Raw genomic sequence first — 27,899 nt, 5'->3', positions numbered from 1 at the left:
TTAACTTTGATTCCTAAACAAGTTTTTAAAGAACATAATACACATCTTTTTGATCCAGTTAGTAATCTAAAATTATTTTAATTTCAATCCACTTTAGTAATACGTCTACATCTTGAGAAAAATTAAGCACCAGACTTTAACGTTTTTAATCCTTAATTTAAAATAAGATAAAATTATCTTGTCTCATATTTAATATACAATTAATTTCGTCGATATACAAATTATTGACAGTGGACAAAAATTAACCATCGTAATATATATCATTGAAATAACATGCACAGATCTAGAAGGGGCAGTTTCCGACCCCAATATGCCAATATTATTATACATTGATGACACAATATATATTAAGAGTATGTTTACTCCTTTTCCCTTTGAAATCCTCTATTTTTGTATGTTGTCAGTGCAAAAATTTATCGTATTTTTAAAAAGGAGGCGCGACCGACAAACAAACGTAATCTTTATTAATGCACATGTTCAACAACATCTAACATACATGTGTGACCATAAAAAAGTAAGAAAATGTTAAAACATGTTGACATTTTCTAAGTCTCTCATATCTAAGTATGATACTAAAAGTACAACAAACCAATACATATGCATGCATCCCCACATGCAGTGCTACATGTAGTATTACAGCTGGTTCGTGTGTAAATGGCAGTCGAAGGCCAAATGAAACACCTTGAATTATTCACCTCTCAAGAGCTTTATTTGTCCAGGTCTTTGCCGACATAATTGATTTGGGGTTTAAGGTATTGCACGACATAAATATTTGGATGTTTTTTTCACGTGAGCAAATATACCCCAGCAGGAACTTTTTTGGGGGGGGGGGGGAAGGGTGTCACCAATCCCCCCCCCCCCCCCCCCCCCTCCCCACTGATACATGAAAATTATGATTGAAAATAATTCTGATGACTGTCACTTATAATCGGAAGGTATATCCGTACACATAAAATACATTGTCTTACATGCAAATCAACCTGTTTACTACTCTGCCAGATGGTGCAAATATTTGAAATAAGGAGTCCCTATGAAAAGCTTCTTCATTTTTATTGGTCAATTACCGATGCAATACCGGTACTTTGTGGAATTACTGTATTCACGTCACTCAATTGAGAAATAATGAAAATCCTAGGAAATTCTCCTCAACCCACCCCCTTCTCCTCACATGTGAATGAATTTTGATGCGCAATGAATTTATCACCTGTTAAGCATAAAAATAATTTAACAACTGAATGCAAAAATATAGTAAATATAGTCAAGTAACTTCCCCAAAAATCTCCACACACCCTAACATATATTGAATCAAATATCAAGATTAGCAGATTGATAATTTTTTAAATCTTATAGCAATAACTTCTGTGTAGATACATGCACATGTAGTGATGTACTGTTTAAACGCACAATGCATGGACACAACACGCTCTTTTAAGACCCGACATAAACCCAAAGGTTACCTGAGGACACCTGATAAACATAAGTACAACGTTATCTCTTGACCTAGATTGGTCATCCCGGAAGTAAATTGATTTTTAAAAAAAAAAACGCACTATTGACGTACATGCAACTTTATTCTTAATTTTTCCATCATTGTATTTCATTCAAACTCATTCCAAACAACAGTTATTATACATACTAACAATGTGTTTTACATACATGTACATGTATAGCACTAATAGACAAGGGCAATAACTCCCATAGGGAACATGATACGGTTGCAAGTATTAATGCAATAAACTATCAAACTTTTTTTCTCAAAAATATCTTTGAATCATTGTCCTGTCTTCATCTTTTACTTGCATAATATCGTGATTTTTGGTTGACTCTTGCAAAGTTTATTTCAGAATTTGGTCTTCCTGCAGGCTGCCTACGCCTGTCTATAGAATCACAATATCATCATTGTGATCCCCGCTGGACTTTGGGCGTTTGGCGTTGATTTCATCAGGCTCTTGGTCAGCTTTGCGTTTTGTACCAGATTTAATAACTTCCACCTCATCCACAATCATTAGGTCATCTTCCTCTGCAAAATATATAACGTACATGTTATATAATGAAATTATAATTATAACTAGAGCAGAGCTCGTGGCAAAGCCACGAGTAGGTCTTCCGTTGTTGCTGCGGGTTGAAAATATATGTGATATGGTGTCAAACGATTATAATGACTAAACTTTCAGTTCTGCTTTTGTTATAAAAACGTGTTGTGATTGAAAGCCTCCATATAAAACGTGTTTTGAAAAAGAAAGGAAGAAAATGTTTAAGAAAAACTATTTGTCGAACACAGTTTGTGTAATCGTTTCAAAAATTCTTCAAAAAATGAGATGTCTAATGGCAAGTTAAATTTTCAAAGGGTAGCAAGCATTGTTATAAACAGTATGTACTCATGATTCATGTCAGGAATTGTATTTTTTTTAAAAACCGAACCCGCCTACAAAACACGTAACCTTTTCTATGGGATAACTTCTTTATTTAAATCTTTCTAAATTTCTGAAGACTATGTGCAAGTTTAGAATTATTACGTGCTGACAAAATTTAGTATTAAGTCAAAATTGATGGCTTTTCTGAACTTTTCTACAGGGAAATGTGTGTCGTCTGATATTATTTAATGATACGAGTAGACTTGGACATTCAAAATATTATATAATCAGCTAAAAAAAAAAGATAAGCGGGAGAATTTATGCAAAAGCGAGCATCTAAATTTTACACCAGATGGTGCTGTTTCATAGAGACACCGCTATGTAACGTGAATTAAATAACCTTATTTACAGAAATGAATATTACTTTTCTCGACAATGTAATCATATGAAAAATCCTTATTTTTATGTCATTGGGTTGACTAATTAGATTGAAAAAAAACTTCAATTGCGCTTGCGTAAATTGGAATTCTGGGAAGGAATTAGACAGTCCGTGTTAGAGAAATTCGAAGAAGTTATGAAACTGGTTAGTTTTTAGATCAAACTGCGCATTGATGTATTAAAGGACTTTCATGGGTATCGTCTGCCCACGGTCCGTAATCCGTATGTGCAGTCATACATTGTATGTACATCGGATATTCATTGTTCAGCTAAAATTAGTATTCCACTGGCTGTAGCTAACCTTGTAAGTAAATTAAGTTGCATTACAACCTCATGATACACAACTTCAATTTAAAGTTTTTTTTATCAATTTTCATACAATTAGCAATAAATAAAATCCCCAATAACGCACATCTACCTTACTTAAGTGTAACTTTGAGAAGCGCATATATTTTTGGGAGGCAGATATGTCGCTATATTATAGTCTGCAAGTCAAGTGAATTATCATGGTCTTTCAAAGAAATAGGAAATCTGTCGACACTTGCAGTACTTTGATGAATTCTATGGCGATCGACTGCATTGCATAATGTAGTCGTATTTCCCAAGAACAAAATTTCCTTTGACTTCAAACTTTTAATTATAATACATTATGAATTATTCTGTTCATAACTATAGAAGTTTAGCGTGTTTAACAGGTTAATTTATTAGCCACATTCTCAGGTTACGATTTCACATCTTCAATGTGAAGATGATTGACTTCGAACAATAGTCTTATTGTTTATAAAAGCACCCTTCCAACTGTTACTCAATTACATATGTTCTGAGAAGCGACACAAGATTTTCGGTCGCACGTGGCGATTGAATTAACACAGACTGACCGAATAAACAAACGAGTGGGAAAACGATACACGTTGAGGAGAAAATGTTACACATAAGGAGAAGTCACCAAAAATGATTTTCGACAGATCTGAATATCTTTTCGCCAACTTAAAAAAAATCCAGCGCGAGCACTTGTCAGCGGGGCGGGAGGAGGGGGGGGGGGGTGCAGCAAACGAACAACCATGTAGAAAAAACTACAGAGTGATTAATATGTGGCCGATAGAATCTAATCTTAATTTGTTTAAAACTCATGTGAATATTCTTTAAAATAATCATCAAATGCCTCAATTTAGGACAATTCAGGACATTCTTTTATCGTGCTAGCATCTACCGCAAACATGTAACATGGGACTTTGATTATAATTTGATTTGATTTGATTTTTAAACTACCTTGTACGCTATCGTATAATTAAATCAATGCTTAATCAACTGTACAAGTAAAATAAATTTATCTTTTCCCCTTAAACCTATAATAGTTGAAAACATAATAAAATATAGTTCTGTCCGTGCAAAATATGAAACATGAACGCGTGACAAGGTACATGTAGAATAACACGAGCCGACCGCGGATCATTGTCCACTCGCTCTGGATCTCCTCGGCCAAGTGCGAGGGATGATCATCATTTAATATTTGTGTGTGTGGAGGGGGGGGGGGGGGTTAAAAAATTTTGTATATACAAACCAACCATTAATTTATGTCTGACGATGTTTCCGATTTGGAATAATATCGTTCATTGATATTCACTTACACTCAAATTTTTAATAAAATGAATACAAGATGGACAAACTTTTATAACATAAATAAAACAGATCTTGTATTTACGGCTATATAAACTCAAACACGTTCATATTCATCAAGTGTGCGTCGCGGTGTGCGAATCTTATGTATTAGATAACCGCTTATCGCTAGCTAGTGCAGCCGTGGCTGATCACCTCGGCCGTGGACGAAGGATAGATTACGTAAAGGTACAACGCACAGACACGCACAGCTCAGAACCCAGGAAGATTTGAGAAGTTTGCAGTATAATGACCATATTCTATCAAATAGAATTTCTTTTTTTTAAACTTGAAACCCACAATTGATATATGTCACATATTGCTTTAGATTGAGAATGACATTGCTTTTATTAATTAACTGAACGATTTCTTAATTGACACCTAATCGTTTAGTCCATAAACTTTTATGTGTAATCAAAACTAAAATAATTCTTGAGTTTGCGGCTAAATAAACTCATATATGAGAGACGCACTCTCGTGTATTAGATAACCGCTGACCGCTAGGTAGCCCAGCCGCGACCATGGTGACCGATTTTCTCGGCCGCGGGCGAGGGAGAGTTTCGTTAACTTGGCCAAATTGCGGCGAGTACTGGTCAACAAGTATTACTTTTTACCCTAGTATTATGCAATACCCGAACACAAAACCAGTTTTATCAGATCAATTAAGTCACAAACAACATTTTTTGCAGCGACGCCGATATCGAAAAATTTACCGTTTTAGAGTTATGAAGCAAAGACTTTTAAGGAATCTAGACCCCTCATTTTAGGGGCTAGCCCCTTTTTTATGGTATCAAATGAAAGCTCTTAATATTCTGCACAACTTTTGTTCTTTATGTGTTTTGAAAAAATTTACAACTAAAAAGTTATTGAGCAAAGATATAAGCAAAATTTAACATTTTTGGAAACATAAATTTCGATGTAATTTTTTAAGAAGTAAACGTGGGTTAATCAAACATGTAAAACTAGTAGGACAACGTTCAAGATGTCTACTTCAAAGATTTGTAAATTAAAACTACTTGCTACGGATCAACTCGGAGCCTTTGCAGGTACACGAGACCCACTAAAAAAATATTCAAAGGGGAATAACTCAAAACCGGAAGTAGCGATTGCAAAATATTTTGAGATATAGTAAGCTATTGTCATTTCCAATAAACGCTGAAAATTTGAATAAAATCTAATGACAAACAAGCGAGATATTACAGTTTAAAGAAACGTCTAGAAGAAAAAGAAGAAGAACTAGAGCAAAGCTCGTTGCAAAGCAACGAGTGGGTCTTCCGGTAATGTCGAAAGTAAAGCTAGAAGTTCCTGTAAAAAGCAGGGTTCTTAAACCAACATAAGAAACTAAGACGAAAAAATCGAATTATTCTTGGTACGAATTAACAAAATCCGAATGATTCCAAGTACGAATTAACAAAGCTTATCGATTTCAAGAACGACTTAGCAAATACAAATCCGAATGTGTAAAAGTACGATTCAACAATTATCGAATAATTTTAGGTACCAGTTAATTTAACTCTGAACATAAAACTATTTTCTTAACCAAGAATGTGGAATCAAAATGTCCGGAAAAATCAATTTTTAAACCCCTTTTAACTGTATTGCATCGTCCCATTATAGAACGGATTTCAGTTTTGAATTATGAATAATAAGCTCTTATTTTCTGTTATTATGATTAATAACAAATTATCGCAAAAAATAAGTTATTATGAAAAGTCTTCGTAGCCCCTTTGGTCCCTTATTTGAGGGGTCACTCCTTTTTACGTGATATCAAATGAAAGGTCTTTTAAATATAAACATATTTTGTTCTACATGTATTCACGAATTGTTGACCGTTCTAGAGATATCCGAACAATTGTGTTGTAGGGGCCGACCCTTAAACACCTTACCAGGGCCACCAACATAAATGTTTTAGATACCATATCGTTTAGAACATTATTTTAAGCATTTTTTGTTCTATAATGCTTATCAAAATATTTTTCCTTTTCTAGATATTAATGATCAAAGTTTTGGACATATGGCCCCTTGAAATCCCTAATTACGTATCATATGACATATGTATGGTACCGTATAAATAAACAGATGTACAATGAACATTTTTGGTTCTATAATTGATAACAAATTATTTTTCAGTAAAGAGTTATTATAAAAAGAATTTATAGCCCTCTTGGCCCCTTATTTGAGGGGCCAGCCCCTTTTTCTTGATATCAAATAAAAGGTCTTGTAAATATAAACGCATTTTGTTCAACAAGTGTTCAGAAATTGTTGACCGTTCTAAAGATATCTGAACAAATGTATTTTAGGGGCCAACCCTTAAAATCCTCACAAGGACCACCAACAAAAATTTTTTAGGGAGCATATTGTTAAGAACATTATTTTAAGCATTTTTTGTTCTATAATGCTTATCAAAATATTTCTCCTTTTCTAGCCATTTAAGATCAAAATTTCGGACTTTTGGCCCCTTTAAGCCCCTAATTACGAAACATATGACCTAGACATGGTACCGTATAGATAAACAGATGTACAATGAACATTTTTGGTTCTATAATCGATAACAAATTATTTTTCAGTAAAGAGTTATTGCAAAAATACTTTAGAGCCCTTTTGGCCCCTAATTTGAGGGGCCAGCCCCTTTTTCTGAAATCAAACAAAAGATCTAGTTAATCTGAACAACTTTTGCATTACATGTCTTAACAAAATATTTACACATGAAAAGCTAGGGCCGAAAATGTGCGAAAGTTTCGTGAAAAAAATTGGTGCCAATTTTCGAGCTCGGGCGAGCTTCGCCGCCTTGCGCATTTTTCAAAATATCAAATAAATAGGATCATCTACAAACATTCATCTACTATCCCTGAAAGTTTCATATTTCTATCGCAAATAGTTTTTGAGAAGTTACGTGGACAAAATGGTCCTTAAAAAATCACTAAATCCTCAAAATCTCAAACCGGAAGTGACGTCATCGGCCAGAAATTTTATAATATCAAATTCGTTTGATGCTCAATACGTCCTGTAAATTTCATGCAAATCGGTCAAGTAGTTCACGAGAAATAGAGTTCGAAAAAAGTCAGAAAAAAAATAAAAAATAAAATAATAATAAGGAAAAGAAACAATAGAATAACAAGAGGGTCTTCCGTCGGAAACGGAAGACCCTAAAAATAATAATGAAGAATTTCCAACAGAATCAGTACAAGGTCTTCCGTTGGAAACGGAAGACCTTAAATATATAACATGCATTTGATCTGCTAATACACCAAGATGATAAAACCAGAAGTGCAATAATTGGTATATTAATTGGTACATACATTAATTGATTTAAGGTAAGTTTGTAATGATCTGGACCTAATAATTCCAATCAAATTGACAATACAGGTAAAACAATGAAAATGTCAATCATTTCAATTTGATCACAGAAACTCCAATATTTGGCTGTATGAATTGAATGCCTTACCTTCTTGGTGACTTGTGGTACTGCCATTCTGATTGGTCGGTTGTTCCACCAATGGTTTGGCATGAAGTTCTGATAAATCTCCTACCACATCAAATTCTTTGTCTTCTTCCAGTTTATCCCTGGGTAACAAATACATGCAATGAAATTCTTGTTCAGACACAGAACATGCAAGTGATATAAGATAACTTAAAGCTGACATGAATTCATAAAAGCATTTGGTCGCCATATTAGTTTCGATCGCTCCTCGACTGCCACTGGGGTATATATACCGGTTGAGAAAGTTACGGTCGGTTGCTTTCCGATCGAGGCATTCACGTTGCACGGACTTCTAAATGCATGAACTACACATTGTGGTAAAATGTAGTAATAAAGAATAAAGAAAACAACAATCAATGAAATACAAATATATTTATTCTTTGAAAGGATGTCCAAGGTATCCGTATTATTTTGCACAGACAGTGCTGCCTTACTCCGCATGCACATCGAACACGTGTGTCGTTCATACAGAGTGCATAACGTCTGCATCTTCTTGAAAACCCCGGCGACACTACATCCAACACAGTAGATAAATGATAGTAAATCCAAGAAAGTAACAACGTTTCCATCCGTTCCTACAAAAACTCCCCGTTTATAAAATCCATGCGATAATTGACATTGCTCGATCTGCCACAGTGTGTGGTTTGCGCATGTGCGATGTTATAACATACACAGGGAAACGGTCTACAATTATCGAGGAATTTTTGAAGTATCTGCGCATGGATTTCAGTCTGTCTTGTTTCGTCGTTTATTGGAAATATCTTGCCAGTGAAGTTGTCATATTATTTTTGTTCAAAACGCGTTTTTACAAGTCTTTTCGTCCAAGGTAACGTGTTCGGGTGTATGAAATTCCTGAATGCGGTGAAGCAAGACGAGTGCTCTCGGCCTTATATAGGGGGTGTGTAGCGATGAGCAGAACAGTAGAAATCGACAACTAATATGACGGTAGTCGGAGATAAAAGGGAAATAATGCGTATTTATGAATTCATGTCAGCTTTAAGGACCTGTGTTAGTGCTTGTACTACATTACCCAGTAGTTTGAAAGATTGGTACTGTATTCAATACAAAATACATCTTTATATAACATATATGTATTAAACAATGTTCCACATTTTACTTTTTCAAAGGAAATCAAAATCAAATTAAATAGTATTTAATGGCACAAGCTGAAGCAATTGTCAAGAAAAAAAGTCTGTTGGCTGAAACTAAGGAACTATATTTCATAAGGTTAAATATCTGCCAAATTTTTTTTTTTCTAAATAGTATTATATTAAAATCATATCTTCATCAAAGAGTAAACAAAAAATGTCTATCGAAATAATCTTGTTATTAGTCATCATTCTTCATCAGCTGTTTTTCTATGATGTTACTAAATTAGGCCTTTTCACGTAACTTTGCAAAACAATGAAAAGAATGGTCTTTTGCCTTTAGAAACATAGAACATGTTTTTGATATAAATCATACCTATCATTGTAAAAATGGTCTTGAACAAGCATGCAGTGGGTGTTTTCTGGTTGAAAAACAAATGGTAAACACTAGCACTTTTTGCTCTAAACATTTATTTTTGAAAATAAGATGAATTTAAGGATGTCATATCAACACTATGATGTCATCAGGATAATAACATTTTAACATACTTAGGTTTAACCTGATTTTAACTATCTTAAACCTTATATCTAAAAATCTCTTGACAACTTTATTTCTCTGGACAAAAAAAATGCAAAATATTGTATATAGTCCTTCATGTAAAGAGCATCTTAAGCCACCTTCTATACTTACTTATGTGCTATTATTATTTTCAATTCATAACTTTGTAAAAAGTCATCACATTTAAGGATGCTGCCATTTCCAACATGAAATTCACTCAAAAACTTGTCATTGTTTTCTGAAAAATAAAGGAAAAATGTGCAGATACTGTGGTTTCATCAATATTCGTTGAATGCCAATTTTCATGGATTTCGTTGTTAAGTTGATCCACGAAATTTAATGTTCATTGAAGTGCAATTTCTATTTACATTTTGTATTGATAGGGTAATTGGCCACGAATTTACATATCCTTGAAACTGTGATTTTCACTTTATCCATGAAAATTGAAACCCTCGAAAATTAATGAAACTACAGTATAAAAAGATTTCAATATTCATGGCATTTCTTTTAACATTTCCCTCAATGTTCACTTTAAAGAGAAAAGTCCTTCTGATAATACATGTACTTCAATCTTGCATTTCTATACCAAGGTTGTTTTCTTTACATACCTTCCATCTCTCCCTCTTCACTTGATATCAAAATAGTTCCTGCAAAACAAAGAAACATTATTCTTTGATTATTGCTAGTTTTCATTAGTTTTTCGTCATTCATTTATACCACTGTTGGTTTACTTCTTTGATCAAAACACATTAATTTCATACAAATGTAATTTTGCAAACAAACTTGTACCTTTTCCATCATCTATTTCAACATCGGGTGCTACCATTCCTAGTGCACTTTTCAAGATCTATTTTTTAAAAAAAAAGCCACCATAAATAAGGTAATGAATTATGTGTGTAAATACATGCATATTTCTGAAAAAACCTTATCAAAAGGCATTTAAATCACAAAATTCAACTGATCTGTGGCTTTGTATCAAATACCTAGGTTAGAAGATATGCACCATTTTCCTATTATGTACATGAATAAAGAGTAAATTTTTTCATCATAATTTCCAGGATAACTCCTACAAATCATCTTCATTATTGCCAGATAGAAGTATGGGATACCATGCATGTAAGTGTACCTTATACCAGCCTTTATTAGTGGCAAAAACTTTATTCAAAAGTGATTAATTCATTGGTTTCAGGTGACTATAATTTTAAATACCAAGCTCATGTTACCGTTGATAAACTTAATTTACATGTATACAAGTTAAAAAGCTCAAAATATTTGCAATTGTGGCATTCTCTTAATATTGTAAAAGTGAAAAGTTCGTTCACAATTCATTAAACACTACAGTAAACTTTATCTATTTTGTGATTGCTGAATTACCTTCTCTTCCAAAGTCTTTATGGTCATTTTTTCCGTATTTAGAACCACTGTCACCTCTGGTTTTGAGGAACACACATAACATTTAGGACTGGGCTTGTCCAGGGCGCACGGAACCAACAGTTTCTTCCTGGGATTGGGTTGTCTGTTTAGGTAGATCTATTTTCAAAGAAATGCAAGGCAGCTCAAAAAACTGGCAAATGTTTAGAGGTTTCAGAATTAATAAATTTCATGGCAGTCATGGTTGTCATTTGCCCTTCATTATTGGTATTTCATATTTAAGTTGAAAAATAATCCCATACATGAACATTTATCCATAGAATAAGGATACCACTAAACATATCCATGAAACTTGACCTCCCCATCTTTTAAAGAATTGAATTAAGATTTAGAATGTACCTGTTTGCATTCTTCTATCCTTCCATTAAGCACCTTTAATCCCTCCATCACTATCACTGCCGCAATGATGGCATTAGTTGTTGCTATTGCAGGAATAATGTTCCCAGCCATGGCTGAAAGTAACATGTCAAGTGAAAAACAGGTCTCTTAATGATGGAAAAGCAATGAAATCGAAGAACCCACATTTTTGAATATACTGATATGTTTGTGAAAATAGCCATTTTTAACCTTAAATTTACTGGTAACTTATCTATTGTAAAGTCCTAATTTTACGCTAGTAAGTACACTTAATTTCGTGATTCCATCATTAATATCGAATCGCGAGACTATAAAATCGCAATCACCAATTTTTTGTTATCATTTCTAATAGTTCAAAAGTGTCTGAAAAATAAAAGCAAGGTTTGGAAATCCCCGAGGGTGACTTCTCATGATTAATTCCTCACGTTTAATTAGGAATCTGCAGTATATAGGATTACCCAAATACTTACATTTAATATCAAATTTTGTTTTCTGGTTTATACCAAATATGTGAGATCGAATGTTGGATGTGGATGCCACAAAGTCCATTGCAAGTTCATCATCCTGGAAAAAGAATTCACCAAAATTCACATTCAAATTAATACTTTACACACTATTAAATGAATAGTCCTGCATTTAATGGCTTGTATATGGACCAGGGATGGGGTAATGGTAATTTGTAATGGTAATTGAGTGTAATTAATTACAAATTTTGATGTAATTGGAAGTAATGTGTAATTGGCCACATTTTCAATTACATGTAATGGTAATTTAATTAATTACTTTCAAAAAAGGCATGTAATTCCAATTACTTTTCAATTACTTTCAATTACATACTGATGGACATATAAATATTAAGCTGTCCACTACCAATTTTTCCGCACACAATGGTACATTAGGTCAAGTTCGAAGAGTAGTTAAAAAGCATTGAACTATTATTATATATATCATACTAAATATTTTTCAAAATGGATTTTTTCAGTGATTAAATATTTAATGATAAGTTTCCCAAATTTAATTAAGTACATGTATTTGATGATTTGATTGATCTCTTTTTTCTTAAAAAATACTTATTTCCCTTCTTATTAGAATAATTAGTGTGTCAACTATCATTGAGTTAAATTAAAACATCACTGTTCAATTTACAAACAAAATCAGTGTAATCTAAATTATATAAACTATCAAGTCATGCTTTGTAATTGATAGCCTAAAATACACAGAGCTAAAATGCATGGCTTCAAATGGGTTTAAGTTTTTGATGCCTAACATGGCCGCAGGGTGTGCATCGTTATTGCTAACATTTTGATAATTAGGTAGAGAACAATAGGTGTGAATTGTGTTTTGATAACAATTAAAGTCTTCCCTCTACCCAAGATTAACCTGTACTTTGGCATTGTATTTACAAAGAAAAAAAATAGTGTACAAAAATGCAAAGGAGAAAGTTTTCTTATAATAGTTTTGCATGCAAGAATTATATTATACTTTAAATGACATGATAGGTGTAGGTTAAGGGATATGACTTTTAAATGTTTATTGAATATCAGGGTGTATGGGACACATCCATATTGTGACTACCAGTACCTGCGTTTTAAAATAAACAATAAAAACCAAATTTATATTTTTTCTTTCCAAAAATTGTAACTAATTAACAGAATAGTTAGCAATTTCTTAAACAGTGAAATTATTTTGATTATGAGGAAATTTTATTCATGTTATAGATATACCTCCTTAAATGTTTATGTGTTGTATATAAATCATGGTTTTAGTAAATTTTGATGAAAATGTAATTTGTAATTTAATTAATTACATCTGCAAAGTAATTGTAATTCAATTAATTACATTTGAAAACTCTTGTAATGGTAATTTAATTGAAGAATTTAAGCAAGTAATTGTAATTTAATTAATTACTTTCCATTGTAATTGACCCCATCCCTGATATGGACAGTGTCTAAATTTGTCCCACACAAGGTTCATATACATGTATGGACATGTCTTACTTTGTCCCACACAAGCATCATTTATGGACAGTGTCTTACTTTGTCCCACAAAAGCATCATATATGGACATGTCTTACTTTGTCCCACACAAGCATCATTTATGGACAGTGTCTTACTTTGTCCAAAACAAGCATCATTTATGGACAGAGTCTTACTTTGTCCCACACAAGCATGCCATTTTCTCCCTGATTGGTGAACTCCTTCTTGAGCCCGGCGAGGCAGTCACTGAATACCTGGGCACACTCCTTCATGGACCAGACTCGCTGGTCCCGCATCACAGTGGACGGCTCAGAACACTCTGTCAAAAGACACACAGTTCTATAAGCAAAACTTATTGCTGAATTATATCTTAATTCTTTTATATCATACCAGTACATGTGTACAATGTTAGAGCAAGTTCCTGTTTATGGCATTAATGGGTAACCTACATTGCAATAGAAGATATGTCAAAATCTTTTCAATTTGAATGACATTACATTGACAAACATGTATATTGATACACATAGAATGTTTTACACCATCTTTTATGATAAATAATGTTAGTTTTAGTGTCCATAGCACAATATTTTTTTTATATTCAACAGAAACAAAAAAAGTTTCAAAGAAATATTTTTATGGTACATTCAAAAGTATTGTGGCATTGGTGCAAGTGTAAACAGATTGAAAGACAGGTGTAAACACGTACCTGTGTGAGGTAGATTATCGAAATCCAAAGGATTAGGTGGTCGTCTTTTCTTCCAAAGGGTTTCCATTGATAACAGGTATTTGATATCATCCCTAAATAACTGCATACACAAGCGACAACAAATAAGAAAACACAATGCAAGTGTGAAACTTCTCATGCCATGAGATCAATAATGTTTTTAAACAACTAACCTTCACTTACGTAGGTTAACATACCTTGTTGAATATTTTTTTTGCATCATATCCCGTTTCCATTGCCCATGTCCGTGTTGACTTCCTCTCTATACCGCCAGCAACATTAGACTGTTCCTTCTGCTCCAGGGCAGTCTGACCTGCTTCCGCTGTGGGTTTAAACACAGAGGTTGTATCATTCATATACCCATAGTCCCATACCAACACATATAATAGATAAAGACAAAAAATTGTACATGTATTTAATTTACATTCAATTTCAGATTGTAATGTCATATAAATTCAAATCACACGACAAGAGTTTTTCCCATGAAAAAAATATTTATCTCTGTCTTTCAACTCCAGAATAAATGAGAAATAAATCCATATAGACAGCCTCTTTGTTAGCGGTTGGTACCTGTTAACTCCGGATCTTCTGTGTCTGGAGAAACATCCTGATCTGGATCCTCTTCTCCAAACAGCTGACTACAAGAAAGAGCAAAATATTAATGATAATATCTTCAATACGATATCTTCAAACCAAATGCTGGCCTTAGGATTAGGCATTAAGTGTATCCTGAATACTCCAATGAAAGTGATCTTTTAGTTCACAATTTCACACCGAAAATTGCCATAGAAGGAAAGTGATACTTAATTCAATACATGCAAATAGATTTTTGGAAAAAATCCTCTACACAATGTAAATGTACATGAACAAGAAAGTGCATCAACATCAAAATGTGGCTGGTTGGGAATTCCTAGCACAATTTCTTTTGCATCTAAAGTATCAATAAAACACACTTACTTGAATAAATGTTTTGCCCACACTACACAGTGAATGGGTTCTGATGGTGTGTTCCTAATGGTGCATCCGGGGAAAGATTTCTGTGGAGGCTTAGGTTGACACTCATAACACTCTGTTAAACCCTACAGTATACACATCAATTGTGGAAGATTACTCAACATTCAGGAGAAGTTCAGTTATCAACACAACAGCTAAATTCAAAAGCTATTTGCATATTTTCCCCATCATACTCTGTACATCTTTAAAATTAATTATATTCAATACACCAATAATATAGAGTATCTTTCAATGATCTTGATATTGCATTTATTTTCAAATTGACTGTGACCTTGAGTTTATCTGTTCAAAAGCTGAAGTCATGTTAAAATATTCAAAGTGTTAAATGGCAATGGGGAAAAATAATATTGGAAAATTAAATATCATAATCACCATATTACTTACATTGTACCTATTCTTTGTTATGAATGACCTTTTAATAACTACGACCTTGAATTTACCTTTTTTATGACCGTGACCTGCCCCAGATACCCTGCTGTGCCGCTCTCTATCAAAGGAATGTCTGCTGCCAAACACATTCTGTTTACGTGATTCCGGGCGGCTGACAAAAACAATATGGAACATCAAATTATTTTTAACATGTTCAATGTTGCAGATATAAATACTTAACAAATAATCACACTGGAAATCATGTGGAAAATTTTTTTCATGAACTTTAAACAAATAAGCATTTTGTTTAGATTTTTTATTTAGATTGCCATAGAATTGTCTTCAACTTACAAAGACAGACAATAAAATGTTAAGTTTGATAATATACGGATTGCAAATACATTACTGGGTAACTATGTTTAGATACATTTGATAAAGATCCCTCACCTCTATTATCGAGGGCATTCATAACCATCGTAAACTTTTTAAAAAAATCAACACCATAATCTGGACTGAAATGGTAAAAAAAAATATTTCAAATGCAATATTAGACCATGAACTTATAGTTATAGTTATTCTATCACAAATATATAACAGTTCATACAATAAGTAACAATCTCACACACTGGTACAGCTAAATACAATACCTCATAATGCTGTCACGATAGGCTGTAATCTTTGCATTGGGGTTAAAGTTTAAAGCACTTTCTTTGGCAACCTAATAAATAACAGAAAAAATAAAGTTTACTGTAAATGGCCTAAAATCAAGAAGTGGAATGGAAATCAATATGCTTTTTGTAAATACAGAAACCAATGCCGGCCCTATAGGTTAATTCCTTTGTTTTATACAAGTGATCCGTTTTAAAACTACATATAGTAGGAGGAACGAATTTCACTTTGCAGTGCTCATTTATTTATCTTATACAACCAATTATTTTTTCTTAATAAATGGGTTTTAGTGCATTTTCCACAAGCTCTCACCTGTGCTTTGGATTTTCCAACATGCTCCTTTCTAAACAAGAATTGTCTGTTCAAATTGCTCACATCAATTGTGTCCAAATCAATCTATAAAAAATAAATTACATATACATGTATCAACATATAGGAACCAAATAATTGATGAAAAATTCAGTTATCCTACAATGTTACAAACCTTTACAAACTTTTTAATAAATAATTCAATGATGTAAATGCATACATCAAATATGAAATGCTCTTTTCAATTTTGGCATGAGTTGAAAAAAAATTGTGCTTCTAATGTACATTGTACATCTGTAAACATCAATTTACATTGCCTATAATTGTTTTTCACTATCCTGTAAGAAAAAAATCAAATAAAGAAAGTTCAAGAAAGAGGCCACGTCCTATATTAGATAAGTTAAACACATTGCGACTTGGATGAATTTGATTTTAACTTTTATTCTAAATGTTTGTGTAAATGCACAAAAATGGAGGCAATGGATTTAGAAAAAGAAGATTTATTTATGAAAAACACATGAAGGAGTAGATACCTGATCATACCTATGGATAATATTTAAAATAACCAAATACTGGTAGATAATTGGATATCTGCAAAACGATCAAAATGGAAACAGAGATGGATCCCCAAAATATTTTTGTGCCCACACATAGAGTTCGAATTTCCAATTTTTGTAATGATGCCAGTTCTGATGTTTTCCTGGATTTTCACCAAATCTGATATAAGAAAACATCAGAAATCAAAAGCTTGGACTTCCCCACTTACATTGCCAATGAGCAAATTTGATCACAAACTATGGTCATTGTAGTGCCTCTCAATTTTAAAGAATTGAAATTGATGTAAAGGAAAAAATTTCAGCATTGGCACTTCATCCATTTTACCCAGAGAAATTAATATGAACAAAACAAAAATTTCTTATGCAGATTAGAAATTTTAACATCTTTTCTCCATTAGGTTATATTCAGAACACCTCACACAATTTTTTAACATTATCATCCAGATACAGTTGAACTTCGATATCTTGAATACAATTGATATTTCGAAGTGATTTGTCCATCCCAACCACTTATATTTCAAGTATTTTACCCTCTATTATCTCAGATAATTGGATATTTTGAAGTTTTAAACAGTCCTACCTATTTCGAGATAACAAAGTTTGACTGTACTTTTCATTTGTTTGCAATGCAAAATCCCCAAAGAATTCTATTTTGGGGTGTGTATTGAAACCTGAAGCAGTACAGGGTTTATATAAATACAGCAGTGATTGGGAAGGACCTGCGCCACGCGCCATAGTCGCATTTAAGAGAAAAATGGCGCATTAAATCAATTACTCTACGCGCCAAAGTGCGCATTCAAATTTCTCATCGGTTATAAAAGTTTTAGCGATGTCCGCTGGAAATTTACTCTGTACGACTTAGCTAATCGTCTTTTAATACATTTGTTTTAAAACATCAAATTTCATTGGTCGTGTTTGGTAAAACAGAAATAAACAACCAATAAAAACGTTTCCACTCTTTTATGCGTGGTAGATTATTCCAGAATTTCCTCCGAAAGAGAGTTGAAGTCGCCCAGTATTCTGAGTTCTCAATTATGTAAACTAACCCCAAATGCAGTAAAATAATGATTATCTAATTGAAAAGACGTTTTCACAGCCTCAATTAATCCCTGTTGTGATTATTAAAACTCACAACTGTCTTACCATGCTTATCGTTACTGTAGGGGTTATAAATACGGGTGATGCAACCACACTGCATTGAAAATTACAACCGATGTTTATTTATTTAAGTGTTGATACTACAATTACTTGTAAATTGTAATTATTTAATAACTCGCAAAATTAATGTTTAAATAATAAGAAAAACCGTTCCCTACAGTTATTTCAAAGTTTGAAAGATTCTCTACATAACGGTAATAATTGGGTCAAAGGGTTTGACTAATACCTCCAAAAAACACAGAAATACAGAGACTGATTTTATTTATCATTAAGCAAACACCATAACAAGAATTGCATCAGTGAAATGTATAAACACATCAAATAAATGAAATTTAACCAGTTGGTTAAGTTTTTAAATTTTATAAAAGTTGTTTTGCTCTAGGTTGGTCCTTGATAATTTCAATTTTACAAAATGGCCCCAATGAATAAATAGATGGCCCTTTCATTATGAAAATGGCCCATTAAAATTAATAACTGTGGGGCCATAGTCCCATTGACATTTTTGGCCTTCCCAATCACTGATACAGAAAATCTGGACTTCTTTTATTCTACAAGTTCTAGTGGATAAATATAGTTTGGGCACAAACTTATTCACAATCATTGAGACATTGAATGAAAAGTAGTCGATGCAGAAACTTGGGAGAGAGTAATATTAATGATCGAACTCGCCCATTGTGTCATAATCATGACGTCATAGCTGTTCTAAAAATTACGTTACTGCATTTTTGAACTATAACTTTTGATTCTATGTTTGATTATTCGGGCAAAATGTGAACGCCAGAATCGCCATATGCCCATCCATTAAAGTACATAAAGCGAAAACAATGAAACAATGCTGAAGTTCCGTCTTCTCTGTTCAATAGAAAATACTTTCACAAATAAAACTTACAACGACTATATCATGGAAACCTGTAAGAACCAAGTTCTTGAGTAATTCACAACCAATGCCACCCGCTCCAACAACGAGTAATTTGCAAGATAAAACATTTTTACTCGTTGGTTCGCCAAGCACCCCCAAACTTGCCGCCATTGTTCTTTAAATAATGAACATCGAGCCCGATAGTTAATCTGTAAAATTATTAGTTTATCAACAATAGAAGATTTGCGCAAAATTACATAACCCAGTCCCTCAGAGAATTAACGTACAAACAGTTTATAATGATTTATAAAAAAAAAATTGCTATTGCGTAATAAAATCAAACGTTTTAAAATATATAAAATTGAAAAATCAAAGACCTCTAACGTTACTGCAAAACAGACTGAAAAAAAATAGGGGAAAAATAATTGATTGCGTTAAAGATTTTCACTAAAATTCTTAATTTCATTTAAAAATTTCGATATTTTTCTTCTCTTTAATGCTTGCAGAGCATTTGTAATAAATGTTAACATTTTTGTGGAGACACTAAAAAAAGCGTGTCGGAAAAGGCTTACAGTAGAGAACGTAAAGAAAGTGCGTCACGTCATTAAATGACGTCACAGAAACGTTATATCTGCTGAAGCTGTTCGAATACTACAACAGAAACCGTGCACTTGCTCTTTATATAATTTTAGAGGGAAACACCCACGAACATTTTGGCATCATGGACGAAGAACCTATTCTTCCAAATTCTGATGGACAAATTTTACGCTTCCCGGTGAAACTTCGAAAAATTATTGATACTTGTCAAACAGATGCTATTGGATGGAACCAAGAAGGGACCGTTGTTCGAATAAACAAGACCGTGTTCGAAACAGAGTATTTATCGAAAGCCCACAGACCTTTCCAAACAACGAGTTTCAGCAGTTTCATTCGTCAACTCAACTTTTATGGATTTCAGAAAGTCAACCAAAGAGCTTCCCTCAAAGTGAGTGATGATTCCGACCCAGTCTTCTTTGATTATCGCCATCCACATTTTAAGAGAAATAGTGCAGACTTGTCACTGGTTCAAAGGAAGAATAAATCAAGGAGACCACAGAATTTTGAGGATGCTTTTGCCAGGATCATTGAACCGTCTTCAAAGGTCTCTCTCTCTCTCTCTCTCTCTCTCTCATTTTATAAAATATTTTAACAAATATTCATAATTATTTAGAGTTTAACACTTCATTTATAATTTATCTAGAGTATAGCAAATCATTTATAATTTATTTAGAATTTAACAATTCATTTATAATTTATTTAGAGTTTAACAATTCATTGCTTTATTTTTGAATTATTTGAATCATCCGATGGAATCTGACTATACATGATCAAAGCCCGGATTGACAACCCTTTGCTAGCGAAATAAAGTCGGTTCTACGATTTTTAGAAGTTGCGTTCAGTCAGTCCTTGTTCTATAATAATTGTTAAACGTATATCTTTTGATAAGTTTTGATAAACTTCTTAATAAGTTGTAAATGGGTCACGAGTTCGAAATTCCCTTTGGATTCTACAATTCTTACATTTTTAAAAACTATTCAATTATGAAATACTGTATTTTGAATTATTTTAACACATTGATCAGATTATGAAGCATTGTATACAGATTAATATCTCAAAAATAAACACAAAACAATACAAATCTAATACTTTCAGAGTCTGGGGACGTGGTTGCCGTTTAGGAAATCTCTATCAGATGACATCAAACAATTGCCCATAGAAGGTAAATTATGATACTATAAATGATTTGTGTGTCGTTATATAACACAGGCACTTGATGCTTAAAATATTTCTTATAGCATGATTAAAAAAAAATGAAATCATTTAAACGTCAAGTGTCTGTGGTCAATGTGTGCAGTGAAGTAACATGTACGATGAAACTACATATATTTATTATAAGATACATCTTTTAAAGAAGAAATTTGGTTTTTCTCTTATAATTGAGTTGTCTAACTAAATTATTCCAGAGACGTACATACGTCCCTGATTATTCAATTCAATGCACATAACGAGAGAGAGAGAGAGAGAGAGAGAGAGAGAGAGAGAGAGAGAGAGAGAGAGAGAGAGAGAGAGCTACTTAATTAATTCTCAATTCTTACCTATTCATCCTAAAAACAGAACCGTAAACGCTAGTAAAATGTATCTATTTTCGCCCCCAGATGAAAGTACCCCTTTCCCCAACTTTTTTAAAAAATTTTATTTTCAAAATTTTGGCGACATACAAACATAAATCTCAATTTTCACGTACAAAGATTTTAAAGTATTAAAAATTGTAAATGTATCTATTTTCGCCCCCAGATGAAAGTACCCCTTTCCCCAACTTTTGTTAAAAATTTTATTTCCAAAATTTTGGCGACATACAAACATAAACCTCAATTTTCACGTACAAAGATTTTAAAGTTTTTTATGCATTTATTTATTTGACAGGGGCCCTACAGAACACGCCCCAGATCCAGCTGTACATGGTGGGCAGTGACGGTGTGCTGGTCCCCGTAGAAACTGCCGTGGTACTGAGTACCAGTCACAACCCAACGCAAGATGCCCAGGCCAAGAGTTTCCCGCCAGTCCTGCACTCAACGTGAATCCTTTTGCGTCAACAACACCCATGTAAACATTTCTGTCATTACAGAATAGTCCAAGCTGACAATGTGCAATTCACATACTGTGCATACCAAGCTCAAGCATGTGTGATTTGTCGTGAAAGGAGCACCCAGCTGATTTTGAATCCAACCTTGGTATTGACAGTTAATAACTGTGAGCACAGCCAAGATGTGATACACATTTGAACTGAAACTTCTCTTTAGAGAAGTAAAAGATTTGTGATTTGTTTGTTGGGAAATGAGATAAAAATAAAATATTTAAATCAACACTGAATGTTTAGTTCATTTCTTCATAATTTTATTATATCCATGAAGACATGTATTTTCAGTTCTAACAAATTATTGCTGTCGTAAGTTCAGTAACAATTTCTTAAAATTGAAAAATAAAAACATCATTATTAAATCTGTATGACTACAATGAATAAATATTTATGTAGAATCTGCATGCTACACTTGCATTAAATGTTTGGATGAATTGGATCACTGGGAGTCACGGCCACCACATAGTAACAGCTAAACCAATAGCTGCTAACAGAGTGACATGCAGACCACTAGTTGACACACAATAACAGCTGACCCACTAGCTGGCACTTTTCTGCAGCTCGGACAACGCCCACTCTTTATTGTCCATTTCCTCCTTCAGGGTTTGGTACTCCATCACGAGATCATCAAACTCACTTCCCAAGGACTCGTACGTCTGGAGTGTTTTTGTTACATACGTCTTGCTTTTCTCCGCTTCCACTTTAGCACCGTGTAATGTATCCCTGAACAAGAAAGAAAAAAGTGAATTACTTGTCATGTTATGCAATCTTATAAAATTCTGAAATTCTAAAGCCATGTTCTCTAAGTTTCTAAAATACATGTGATATACAATTACATATCATTAGCAGGTTAGAATTGATAGTAATAATTAGAAGAACATTCTTACTTGATTTGTTGTAGCGCCTTTGTTGTTTCATGAGTGTAGGTATCAGACAGAATCTGTAGCTCAATCAACCTTAAACAGACAAGTACTGGTATCTTAAATTTAGACTTATCATTGTGCAAAATTGCTAAAACAGTTCATACAAACAGCAGATAAATGTATTACATGATCATTCATTCTAACTTCCAAGTAGATCCATGTATTTCAGGGATTTTCTGAAGAATTACTGTAAATTCATGCATCTATTCTATTGGGCAATTTTACGAATTGTTTTTTCAAAATCTGATGATTTCCCAGTACAACGCACTTGATTTTGAGACATAATCCGTCACACTTTCCGACCAGCCACTCGGCGGACACTGTGTCATGCTCCATCTGGTTCTGGAGTCGGTACTTAGTGATCAACTCCTCCAGGAGATGAAGGGAGTCCAGCAGAGTCTACATGTACCAATTAATAAATAGATTCTATCAACCAATATGGGGAGAAATCAAATGTTCATAACCCCCCTCTATTACAATACATTTAATGTAAACTGTGTAATAGTAGGGTTCAGAGTAAAATAACCTGTCAAATAAAACAATATTTTATTAAGTTGTCTTTGACTGTATCTGAAAGACTTCTTTAAATATTTTACAACTTTTTTTGGGTACCTAAATTATGATTCTACAGCTTAAATACATGTAATTGAACTGTATATGTAGTAAAGGTAAAATGGTACAGGTAGGGCTTTATAGTCTTGCTCGAAAAGTAAATTACCTCACACAAATTTTATATAATACATGTATTACCCCCTGGCGAGACCTGTACAATCGATAGCATCCTCAACTGCCTGAGGAGCACACAAGCAAAGCTGCCAAGTTACCGCGCTAATGCTTGTTCATTCACACAGCCAGCTACCCATTTTAACTTCTGGGTGGAGAGAGTAAACTGACTTTCCCAAAGTTACAATGTTACCACAATAGTGCCAGACCAGACTCGAACCCCGGGCTACCGTGTCCAAATCAGTCAACACTGTAAAATAGACCAACACCCCTAATAAAGCACTCTTCAGATGACACCTACTTGGTAATAGGTCTGGAACTGTTTCTCTTTAGCCATGCATAGCCTCTCCAGCTGCTGTGTGTCTTCTTCCAGCTTCCTCTTCTGTGCTTCCATCAAGGCAGGTAACTGGGACGACTTCGCTAATGTGGGACTACTATCTAAAGTACAAACAGTCATATTACACTGATTATAAAAATCTTTATCAAACCATTACTGTTTAAGAATATTGATAATTCAAAATACATGTAGGTGACTATAAATTTTTTTATCATAATGTCATTATTGAAAAAGAATATTGTATACAAGGTTATTTTCGCCCTTCTACACTTGGAAAGAGTTTCACCCGTTCTGAATTCACCCAGATACTGTTGTGTTTTAAGACAGATAATTTGAGACATTAGAATTCATCCAGTCTTAACCTCGCTTAAATTCAGTCTTAAATTTCCCTGCTAAAAAAAAATGCGAAAGGGGAGGAAATAAAACGGGGGCAAATTTTTCCTGTATACAGTATTCATAATTCAAAATGGGTGTTTTCATATCTGTGTATGTAAAAAATTAAGCACAAGAACATTTCAAATAGAATCCTGATATCAGATTGATAACAAATGATTCTAGTAGTGGGCAAACAAAACAGACACAAAATTTATAGGATTTCTTTCTTTATAGCGCATTTGTTACCTAGAGCATTGTCCACATCTTGAAAGTTCTGTAGATTCTCACACTTATCTGCCAGGCGTTCCTCTATCTGTGGAATCAGTTTCTGCTGGAGGTAGGCTAGGTTCTGAAGTGTAAAACCATCAGTACAATGTACATACATATTCAAAAACATAAAGAAACTATTATGATAATAACTTAATATTTTAAAATAGTACATTCCATTCAAGTCCAATATACCATAAGATAGGAAGTATACAACGGGAATAAATTCCTCAGAATTTACATGTGAAGCTAAGAAACTAAGTATACACCCTATTATTCTTTTACCCACTGAGGTGTAAAAATATATAAATTTACATTCAGTGTATATTTCCCCTTATGTCTGCATTGGAAATCTGTGACATTCAATTTCCTGTGAATACACTTAGTGTATTCATGCGCCATGAGCACTAATATAGAAGTCATTACGCATTTTGAGTATATTTATTATTGTAAGATTAAATAAATGTTCAAACTTACAGAACTAATTTGATACGTATTTATGAAAAATAATCATAAAATCATTTGTACTCGTTAATAAAAAAGATTTTTCTCTACAAAGTTTCTAGCACTATATTGTTAGTCATGGAAGCGAACAAAATATCATGTTAATATAAACATCTGTTCCATGTATATTTCATATCCCTGACTAAGAGCGTATATAAAGGCTATAGAGCAATGATACACAAATACTTCATACACATTAACATCAATATGAATATAAATGTAAGCATTGAATGCTTATTTTTGGATGTTGTCGGTCCTCTAACACACCAAGGCGGTGCAGACAAATTCATACCATGCTAACGCGCAGTATTTAATTTGTCTGCACCCCCTTGGTGTGTTTTAGGACCAACGACATCCAAAAATAAGCATTCAAAGCTTAAATGTTTATCATAATGGATATATTTATTCACTTTCTATTCACTGGGGGTTAATGTTTGTGGGTAGACAAAGATTACCTGATGTGTGGAAATGTAATTTTGTTGGTACCAAGTTCTACTTCGTAAATACATATTTAACAAATGCTTGTATACACTTTCGAGGAGATGTAAATTCATAGGCAAGGGATACTCACAAAAACCATGAATATTGTACCTCACAAACAATGATGATCCACAGTAATTGCGATTATGATGCTCTCGCGAACCTCACGAAAAATTTTTGCATGCTAATAAAAGTTGGTTCACAGCAAGTAATGAGCCTTACCTTTCTGTGTGGGTTCTGGTTGTGAATGCTCTCCTCGGTCAATCCCAGAAGGTTGACTTTACAGCTGGGGTCAGGGCTACATCTTAAGTAGTCTCCTATTTCTGAGAAAGTCAGACACTCCTGTAGCATTGTGTGAAACTGAAAATAATAATCTACATTTAATCGTACAGTTACTTTAGACCTTGCTTGATAACATTGAGAAGAGTTTCTAAGAAATTTGTTACAATTTCTTTGATTTATTTTTAATAAGAATATTTGTTAAATATATATTTTGTACGTTATATTTAACCAAACTTTGCAGTTACAACCCATAAACGCTGGAGATTTTTTTTTATAAGTTTAGCAAGTGTGAGAAAGATTTGATTTTTAGAATGTCAAATTGCATAAATGCCAATCCTGGCAATATTCCTGGACACTTATGTGATAATGTATACCTGTTTGTCATCAGGAGAGAGGGCCACATCCTGACTCCTCAGTTCCGAGTCGATCAGGAACTCCTCTATTTCTTTGTACAGAGTATGCTGTAGTAGCCAGCTGTGTTTTTCATGTCTCAATTCCTCCTCTGCCTACAATACCAAACAATAGATACATTCAGATATGTTCATTCTCCATAGAAATCATCAATATTGTAAATTACATGTACATACACATATGTGTGATGGTCAGACCAGTTCCTTCACCGGTGCCAGATAGTAAAGCACCAGACTAGAGATTCAGGAGGCCTGGGTTCAAATCCTGGTCTTTTTATTTTCTTTGCATGGAGACAAACTTTGACAGTCATATTTACCATCTTCATTCTCAAAGACTCAAGAGTCATGAGGGAATTGTCCGAGATCAACAGAAATACTCAATGTCGATCCCCCCCCCCCCCCCTCTCCCAAAGATTTAATTAGTTATGAATAATGGATTTTCTATATTTTATCAAATTGTATCATAAATGAATATTATTCCATTTGTGCCCCCTCAACTGACAGTTATGAAATATATTTGGTTGTAATATAATAAATTTATAGACTACAAACAATGATATCAGATAGATTATTCAGTGGACTGTTTGACTGCTATGTTATCCATGCAGTGGATATGGATTCAATTCTTGGTTCAGTCTGTCAATTTTAAAAGAAGACAGATTTCTCCTTTAAAACCCATTCATTTCTGATACGAGATCAGTAATAAAACAACAACACATTACATGGACTAGCAACTTCAATGTATAAACTGATAAATATTCTATTAAATATCAACATGAAGTTATGTTGGACTCATAAAACTGAAAATTATTCAAATTTTAAACATGTTTCCAGCTCTAATTGTCGTACTAAACTGGTTTTAACAAACTACTGGTTCTATTGAACCGCATGACTGAACATACCGGTAAAGGTATTCGAATTGAAAACTTCATATTTCCAGAATACATTCATTACAATTACCAAGTAGAAATTGATTTCTGTAGAAATTCGTTCCTCACATGAAAGAAATCACATTTTCACTCACTTGCTCCAGCTCCTGCTTGACTTGAACACTTATTCCTTCTGGGGTAATCCTCTGGGAAAGTTCTGTCAGTAATTTGACCAATTCAGGGTACTGTTGAACTTGTGCCGCTGTAATGTCAATGGGGAGAGCGGAGTTCACTGAAATATAATATACAGGATAATTACTGATCTTCAACAACAGGATATTTATATATGCTTGTTTTGTGTAAAAACTCATTACTATGAGTTTTCATAGACAGGAGGATTTTGAAAAGTACGTTTTCCTTTATTCATTACACAGGTTGGGACCAATCTCAAAATGGGATATAATACCCCATTTGGGATATAATAGCCCAAAAGTGATATAAATTTAAAGTGCGAAAAATACAAAAAAATCCATTTTGAAATTTTTTACGTTTAGAATACGTTTTCCGCATTAGAATAGATGAAATGTGACAACTTTTGGTAAACAACTTTTTCCGTAACTGTACTATTACGGAGATTGATCCCTCTATAAATCCAAAACTTCTTGGGGATCAATCTTACAAACTATATACTTACAGAAAAACATCCATTTTAACCAAAATTTTTTGCATTTGATACACATTAATGCGGATTTATATAAAAAAAAAAACTTCAAAATCAACCTGTTAAAAAGCAGTTAGAATTTACTCTGTTATTTAAAATGTTTAAAATGTTCATTTAGCTTTACCAGTAACTTTTACTTTGTAAAACAATAAAAATTACATTTGTCGGCAGTTTTCACGGGAATTCCACTTTGAGCTGACATAACTACGACATTATAATGACTCAATACTCAGTCATATACACCTGATACCAAAAACTTTGGTCTTCGTCTCCTTGATATTTTTTTTTTTTTTGTTTCCCGCGCTTTTTTCTTCGAACAGCTTGTACTACAA

General features: G+C 33.4%; 3 protein-coding genes across 3 annotated transcripts; 1 reads left to right on the top strand and 2 right to left on the bottom strand.

Moving 5' to 3' along the window:
* Positions 1–1,552: 1,552 nt before the first annotated feature.
* Positions 1,553–19,195, bottom strand: LOC128187924 (SUMO-activating enzyme subunit 2-like). Its single transcript, XM_052858607.1, has 18 exons — positions 19,030–19,195; positions 16,429–16,512; positions 16,095–16,165; positions 15,895–15,959; positions 15,519–15,619; positions 15,022–15,143; positions 14,635–14,702; positions 14,262–14,386; positions 14,047–14,146; positions 13,517–13,659; positions 11,835–11,928; positions 11,347–11,459; positions 10,951–11,106; positions 10,366–10,423; positions 10,185–10,223; positions 9,709–9,814; positions 7,894–8,012; positions 1,553–2,020 (listed from the first exon to the last, which is right to left on the bottom strand). The coding sequence occupies exons 1-18, from the start codon at positions 19,168–19,170 to the stop codon at positions 1,878–1,880; spliced, it is 1,848 nt and encodes a 615-aa protein (XP_052714567.1). The 5' UTR covers positions 19,171–19,195; the 3' UTR covers positions 1,553–1,877.
* Positions 19,196–19,647: 452 nt separating this feature from the next.
* LOC128187923 (heat shock transcription factor, X-linked-like) lies at positions 19,648–21,754 on the top strand. The gene is made up of 3 exons (XM_052858606.1): positions 19,648–20,140; positions 20,692–20,758; positions 21,463–21,754. The coding sequence occupies exons 1-3, from the start codon at positions 19,721–19,723 to the stop codon at positions 21,615–21,617; spliced, it is 642 nt and encodes a 213-aa protein (XP_052714566.1). The 5' UTR covers positions 19,648–19,720; the 3' UTR covers positions 21,618–21,754.
* A 162-nt stretch (positions 21,755–21,916) lies between these two features.
* LOC128187922 (HAUS augmin-like complex subunit 4) lies at positions 21,917–27,880 on the bottom strand. Its single transcript, XM_052858605.1, has 9 exons — positions 27,727–27,880; positions 27,002–27,138; positions 25,942–26,073; positions 25,508–25,645; positions 24,281–24,383; positions 23,624–23,760; positions 22,868–22,998; positions 22,564–22,632; positions 21,917–22,399 (listed from the first exon to the last, which is right to left on the bottom strand). The coding sequence occupies exons 1-9, from the start codon at positions 27,767–27,769 to the stop codon at positions 22,216–22,218; spliced, it is 1,074 nt and encodes a 357-aa protein (XP_052714565.1). The 5' UTR covers positions 27,770–27,880; the 3' UTR covers positions 21,917–22,215.
* Between the last annotated feature and the right edge of the window lie 19 nt (positions 27,881–27,899).

This window comes from Crassostrea angulata, chromosome 6 (genome assembly GCF_025612915.1).
Source record: "Crassostrea angulata isolate pt1a10 chromosome 6, ASM2561291v2, whole genome shotgun sequence".
Lineage (NCBI taxonomy): Eukaryota > Metazoa > Mollusca > Bivalvia > Ostreida > Ostreidae > Magallana > Magallana angulata.
Note: the sequence above shows the minus strand (reverse complement) of the source record. Positions and strands in the feature narration are given on the sequence as shown.

Excerpts from the sequence above, each read along its gene's own strand:
- LOC128187922 (XM_052858605.1), bottom strand. The coding sequence starts at position 27,769 with ATGTCAGCTCAAAGTGGAATTCCCGTGAAAACTGCCGACAAAT. Across the intron at positions 24,384-25,507 it reads ACCAGAACCCACACAGAAAG|AACCTAGCCTACCTCCAGCA; the intron begins GTAAGGCTCATT and ends TTTACACTTCAG. Across the intron at positions 23,761-24,280 it reads AGATGTGGACAATGCTCTAG|ATAGTAGTCCCACATTAGCG; the intron begins GTAACAAATGCG and ends TTTGTACTTTAG.
- LOC128187923 (XM_052858606.1), top strand. The coding sequence starts at position 19,721 with ATGGACGAAGAACCTATTCTTCCAAATTCTGATGGACAAATTTTACGC. Across the intron at positions 20,141-20,691 it reads TCATTGAACCGTCTTCAAAG|AGTCTGGGGACGTGGTTGCC; the intron begins GTCTCTCTCTCT and ends TAATACTTTCAG. Across the intron at positions 20,759-21,462 it reads CAAACAATTGCCCATAGAAG|GGGCCCTACAGAACACGCCC; the intron begins GTAAATTATGAT and ends TTTATTTGACAG.
- LOC128187924 (XM_052858607.1), bottom strand. The coding sequence starts at position 19,170 with ATGGCGGCAAGTTTGGGGGTGCTTGGCGAACCAACGAGTAAAAATGTT. Across the intron at positions 15,144-15,518 it reads AGGTCACGGTCATAAAAAAG|GGTTTAACAGAGTGTTATGA; the intron begins GTAAATTCAAGG and ends TGTATACTGTAG. Across the intron at positions 10,424-10,950 it reads TAAAGACTTTGGAAGAGAAG|ATCTTGAAAAGTGCACTAGG; the intron begins GTAATTCAGCAA and ends TTTAAAAAATAG.